We start from the raw sequence: 6,373 nt of genomic DNA, 5'->3' as shown, positions 1-6,373 counted from the left end.
ACTTTCACATTATCCTATAGAAAATTGTTTTGCCACCTTATTCAAAATTGAAACTGCAGAGATCAAAGTAAGTATTTTTTAAAAGTCTTTGGACTAAAAAGACATTTTTTAAAGTTTAGGATCACTATAGAATAATATTCCAAAAATTTAAGGATGAAAATAAGATTTAAACCTAAAATCAAAATCCGCAGAGGATTGTATAAAAACTACACAGTTATTGTATCATATGTTTAACAAATGAACTTATACACTGAGGTTTAAATCCCCACTCTGGATAGACTTAACAATCGATAGAAAATTCTGTGATATTAGGGGGAAAATTGTAAATAAAATTGATTATTTAAAAAAATAATGAATTTTCCTCTGTATTTTCAGTATTTGATGAACCTACAAAATTAATACATATATATATATACACAAAAAAACAATAAGGTAAAAAATCTACAACGAAACAATCAATCATAATCACTGCCAAGCCATTCTATACCCGTCCGCCGTCTGAGACCCGAACCATCTCTGCGTCAGCAATCTCAACCGATCATCTCTAACCTCACAGAACTTCCTCGGCCAATCCGGCGGCTCCACGGCCGTGTTTCCCAGCCCCGGCGCCCTGTCCTTCGACGTCGGATTGGCTGAATCCTTCCAATCCACCACGTAAGCCGATACGCGCCGCCGGAACTTCATCCGAAACTCCGGCCACGCCTGGTATTTGTAGTGATTTACCACCGCCTCTTCCGGCCTCATCTGTCTCGACCGAAATTCCGTCTTCAATTTAAAATGGTGAATCACATTCAACAGCGACCGATCCACAGCCTCCAATAGCACAATCGATTTATGCCTCTCCTCTAATTTTCTCCGGCAATTATAGCCCTGAGTTACTCCCTCCGTCGGATGCGAGATACGATCCGACGGCCCGTAGTCGTTGCACATGACTGTGATCATTCCGATTCCGTTATTCTCCGCCGGAAGTAGAGATTTTACCATGTTCTTCGATGGTTTCAATGAATTTAGCCACGATGGAGAGAAGACGAATTCGTCGATGTCGACGAACATCATCCATTTGCAGGATTTCTTCGAATACTCAACGCTATGAGAAAATCCAGCTTCCTGCGTTTTAGGCCAAATCCAGAATACGATCTCGATATTGTATCCTTCTTGTTTTAATTCCTTCACGACGGCGGAAATTTCATCGTCACTGCCGTTGTCGTACAGAATGAACTTATCGACGCCGATTCTCGAGTAGTACATCACCCACTCCTTCAAGAACTTTCCGACGTTATACACCATCGTACAAGCACAAATCATCGATTGAGCCGCCAATGAACCGCCGCCGCCGTCGCTGCGGCGCGGCGAGTAATAAGCAACGGACGGTACGATGACGCTTTTCCCTTTATCGAGAATTTCGAGAGTGATTTTGAACTTGTCGTGATCTTCTCTGGTCGTTAGATTCGGATGACGACATCGGAAAACCTCCTGAACAGAACTGGTGACGGCAGTTCTAACGGCGTTATCGCCATCGCCAAACACGCAGTTCAAATCGGTCGGCGGCCGGTTATTCCCTTGACGATGGTTCACGCCTTTGACGAACAGAACGACGTCGTCCTCTGTTTCGAAAGCTTCATAAGCGAAAAAAGTCCACCTCATCAATTCCGGCGCCAGAGAAGAAGACGAATAAGACGAAAACTCCTTGTCCGGCGACTTAATAAGCAACGGTTGAAAAAACGGCCGGAGACGACGGACGGACTCTGGCATAAAGCACCTAAACGTAAGCCGACCAGTAAAATCCAAAACCCCGGAGAAATTAGCCGATGAAGTAGCATTGTTCTGAAACAAACAGAGAAAGTCCCGGAGAGAATCCGGAGAAGCAAGCGGCGTGTCGATTGAAGAAATCAGAAGAACCTCCCAATCGGGGAGAAGAAGCGAAACCGTCGGAACAGGATCGAGAATCGAAGACACGTGGCGAGTCCGGTGAGTGAGTTGGTGAGGGAAGTCGATGTTAGTTTCATGGAGAGCGTAATGAGCTTCGGAATTAGCAGAGCGAGAAGGGAGAAGATTATATGAAGAAGGAAAAGGGAGATCGGCGCCGTTGAAGAAGGCCTTACGGGAGAATTGAAAGGCAAAGAGAAGAAAGACGGCGACGGAGAAGAGAAGGCCAGTGGAGCGCGGCTTCCGCCGCATGATTTTCAGAGGATTTGGGCGTTGATGGGGGTTGCGTCACAGGCGGCGGGGGACGGGTGGAGTGTGAGGGGGTTTTATATATATATATACACGAGGGAGGATACACGTGGAACGCTGTGATTGGTGGTCGTGTTTGCCCGCTGGGTTTCCTAATATTGACTCGCTCACCCACATGGTAATAAAAAGTCAGGGGATTAATAAGAAATTAATTTAGGGATTTGAGAGAAGTAAATGCTTAGAGAAATTATCCGAATGTTTGTACTAATCACACATTGTTTTCCTATTTTGATTTCTAAAATTCTATTTTTTTTCTTTTCTTTTTTCTAACGAAATTTTAAATAAATTTGGGTTTATTTATTTTAATAAATTATTTGATACATACCTAACACATACGCAACTTTTTAATTTGTTCGCTTTCTTTTTTTTTTTTATTTAATGGATTTCTATCTTAAATTATTAACTAATAGGCAAATATTTGAAGCTTCTAGCTGCCTGTAGTATTATAGGATTAGATTTGGGATTATTAGATTATCAAATGGGTTTAGGTTAAAGGCTAAATAAAATATTCCTTAAAAAAAGCTTAATAAAATAGTTTAGGGACCAAAATCTAATATAATTGAAACATTATCTATAAATCATTTATTTTCTAAATATTTGATTATTTCATTAGTAATAATAACAATGATGGTTGAATGAGTTTTTAAGTGTGTTTAGTTTAATTATTCAAGTATTTAATTTTAAAAATAAGTCATTTTGAAAAAAAAAAATTGAACTGTTTGACAGCCACTCAAAATTGCTTTTGAAACACTTTTCAACGTGTATTTGAATCAGTTTGTATAAAAAGAAATTAAATAAAAATGATCTGCCTGAAAAACATTTTTTTCTTTAGTCAATCTAAACATGTCATCCAACCCTACCATATTCCTTAAAAATAATTTATAAAAAAAATGTTAAATTGCAAGTTTGGTTTAAGTTCATTGTATCCAATACTCTCTTTAGTGTTAAAAAAAAAGTCTTTTAATATTGAGCCACCATTAAATAATTATTTGATTATTTCAATTAAATTTATTTCTCCTCTCAATTTCTTATAATGTTTCTCATTTTTCTTAAATAAAAGAGTTTAATTCTTAACCAATTTTCAATAATAAAATCAAATATTTAAAAACAATTTTTTTTAGTTTTCAAAATTCCACTTGAATTTTAAAACATTGGTAAAAACTATATAATAAAACAAAACAAAAAAAAAAGTTAGAAGTGTAAATGATGTTTATAGGCTTAATTTTCAAATATTTAAAACTAAAAACCAAATGATCATCAATCGATACCTAAAACTTTCAATTTTATGTATAATAAGTTTCGTGTGAACTCCTCCATTGTTTTTAATGTTTATGTAAAATATATGTTTAAACATATAAGTGATATAAATATTAAACCAAAGCAAATCAATAATGACAAGATTTACTAAACGACCTAAACTGAGATTCGAATAATTTAGAAATTGTATATAGTATAAAGACTGAATAATCAAAATGAGTCTAAATTAATTGACATCAAGTATATACGATAACCCCGATATCAAAGGTTAGAAAATTAAAATGAAGAATTTGAATTAAGGAATAATAAATAAGAAATGTGAGTATAGAGAAAGGAAAATTGGAATAACGTGTGCAATGGACAAAGTTGACTTGTAAAGTTTAAGGAGCGAAGCTACAAAGCGAATAATAACATTAGTTGGTCAGAAGACTGAAATAGCCCCCGTGTGCCCCCACCGCATTTGAATTCAATTACCCATAACATATTAAATCTTTTTAATTAACTCAATTGTATAAATTAAAAACAATTGAATTATTAAGTTTTATTAACATATTTTCTTCATAGAACAAATTAAAATTTTGAACCATTTTAATGGAATAATAAGAAAATGTCTTAATATTTATTACCATATAAAACATATATCTGGGTTCTTTAGACAGGGGTTGTTTTGAAAGTTAATTTGGGAAAAGGGGTGGATTGGAACTTATTTAGGAAAAAATAGATATTTTTTGTCCATCCGAATGCGTCTCTTTTAGGAATATTTTATTACTTTCCCCATATGCCACATTTAAAAAAAAATTAAATCGGTCAGAATGCCACGTGCACGTCAGAATGCTCTGTGAACAGATGCATTCTGACCAAATTTGACGTTTTTGCCCCGTTTTAGTATAAAAAAATCCCACTTTTTTCCTTCATTCCACCGTTTTCATCTTCTCCTTTCACAAATTTATCTTCCTTTACCGATTTCATCCTCCTTCACTGATTTCATCTTCTCCTTCATCGAAATCTTCATTTCATCTTCGCCTTCATCACCGAAACTCTCATTTCATCTTCACCCAAAACAAAATTTCCTTCATTTCTTCCACATTCTTCATTTATTTTCAAATACCGATCATTTCTACCTTCATTTGTTTCAATGTAGTATTTTATTTGGTAAGTTGATATGTTTTTGTTATTTAACTGTGAATTAAGTTTTTGATAATTTTTACTGATTTTTTTAATGTTTATTTTGGTTACAGTGGATATTATTCAAAGTTATTTTGGTAAGTTGAAATATTTGGTAATGTGCAAACTTTTTATTGGTAGGGTGCAATATTTTTCTTTTAATAAGTTGATATATATTTTATAGTTGGTTATCATAAAGAAGAATTACATGTGATTAATTAAAACGAATAAAAGAAACTGTAAGTATGTTGATATATATAATAAGTTGATATATTCTCTATTGTTACTTTTCTGGTGGATATTTGGTTGATATTTAGATTTTTAAAATATTACATCATAGTCTCAAATTATTTATGTTTAAATATATAAAAAAATCATTAATAAAAAAATTAACGTTCTTAATGGAAAAAAATAAATTTAAAAATAGGTTGAAAGAAAATTTTAACGAATTTTAAAAATAGGTATTTAAATATGTTTTTGATGGAAAAAAATAAATCTTTTTAAATGTAAAATTTATATTTAAATATTTTTTCATTTTGCCAAAATTTTAAAATTTATTAGTAGTTTTTAATGTAAAATTAAGAATATGTGGAGAAAAGAATAGTGATATTACTTTATTTTGTGAATAAAAGAAAAAAAAACTAAAATGAATTAAAGAAAGAATTTAAAGTTAATAGCGGTATTAGATTTAAACTAAAACGTTCAATTATTTCTGTTTAAACACATAAAAAAGTCATTAATAAAAAAAATATATTAAATAGTAAAAATAATGGTTTTTTTCATACTTTTAATAAAAATAATCTAACACAAATTTTTAAAAATAAAAAATTATCCTTAATTCACGTTGAAAGAAAATTTTAACGGAATCTAAAAATATATATTTAAATATGTTCTTAATGAAAAAAATAAATATTTTTAAATGTAAAAGTTATATAAAAGTTATATTTAAATTTTTTTTCATTTTGCCAAAATTTTAAAATTTATTAGTAATTTATAATGTAAAATTAAGAATATGTTCCTAATGAAAAAAAAATAGTGATGTTACTTTATTTGGTGAAGAAAAGAAAAAAAAACATATAAAAAAGTTAAGAGTTAAGAGTTTAGAAACATATAAAAAAATCATTAATAAAAATAATATAATACGTTCGTAATGGCTATTAATGTAAAATTATTAATAGTGTTTCTAAGAAAACTCTACAATCAAGTAATACTAAGCGATCGTTTAGCTAACTATTATGCGATCATTTAGTTATCCATTACGCGGTCGTGTATTAATTTATAAGCGATCGTTTGGCTAATACTAAGCAATCGCTTAGGTTTTGTTAAGTGATCGTTTAGATATCCATTACGCGATCGTGTACTAATTATAAAGCGATCATTTGACTAACACTAAGCAACCAATTAGGTTTTGTTATGCGATTGTTTAGATAATACTAAGCGATCGTTTGGGTTTTGTAAGTGATCATTTAGATAATACTAAGCGATCATTTACCTAACTGTTACGCGATCGATTAGTTTTCATTTAGATAAATTTGTGCTAAATTTGTAGAATACAATTGGTGTTGTAAATTTAACTAAGCAAATAAATAACTAAGCGATCGTTTAGATAAATTTGTGCTAAAATTACATATTGTACAGTACAATTGGTGTTGTACATAATATAACTGGTGCTAAAATTATATATTGTACAGTACAATTAATATGTATATCAAACATA

The 6,373-nt window shown here is 31.7% G+C and overlaps 1 protein-coding gene across 1 annotated transcript; it reads right to left on the bottom strand.

The window, feature by feature from the left end:
- Positions 1-308: 308 nt before the first annotated feature.
- On the bottom strand, positions 309-2,489 carry LOC120075001 (glycosyltransferase family protein (DUF23)). Its single transcript, XM_039028134.2, has one exon. The coding sequence runs from the start codon at positions 2,176-2,178 to the stop codon at positions 466-468; it is 1,713 nt and encodes a 570-aa protein (XP_038884062.1). The 5' UTR covers positions 2,179-2,489; the 3' UTR covers positions 309-465.
- Positions 2,490-6,373: the final 3,884 nt, after the last annotated feature.

This window comes from Benincasa hispida, chromosome 4, assembly GCF_027475165.1.
Source record: "Benincasa hispida cultivar pf3 chromosome 4, pf3_genome.v1.1, whole genome shotgun sequence".
NCBI lineage: Eukaryota > Viridiplantae > Streptophyta > Magnoliopsida > Cucurbitales > Cucurbitaceae > Benincasa > Benincasa hispida.
Note: the sequence above shows the minus strand (reverse complement) of the source record. Positions and strands in the feature narration are given on the sequence as shown.

Excerpts from the sequence above, each read along its gene's own strand:
- LOC120075001 (XM_039028134.2), bottom strand. The coding sequence starts at position 2,178 with ATGCGGCGGAAGCCGCGCTCCACTGGCCTTCTCTTCTCCGTCGCCGTC.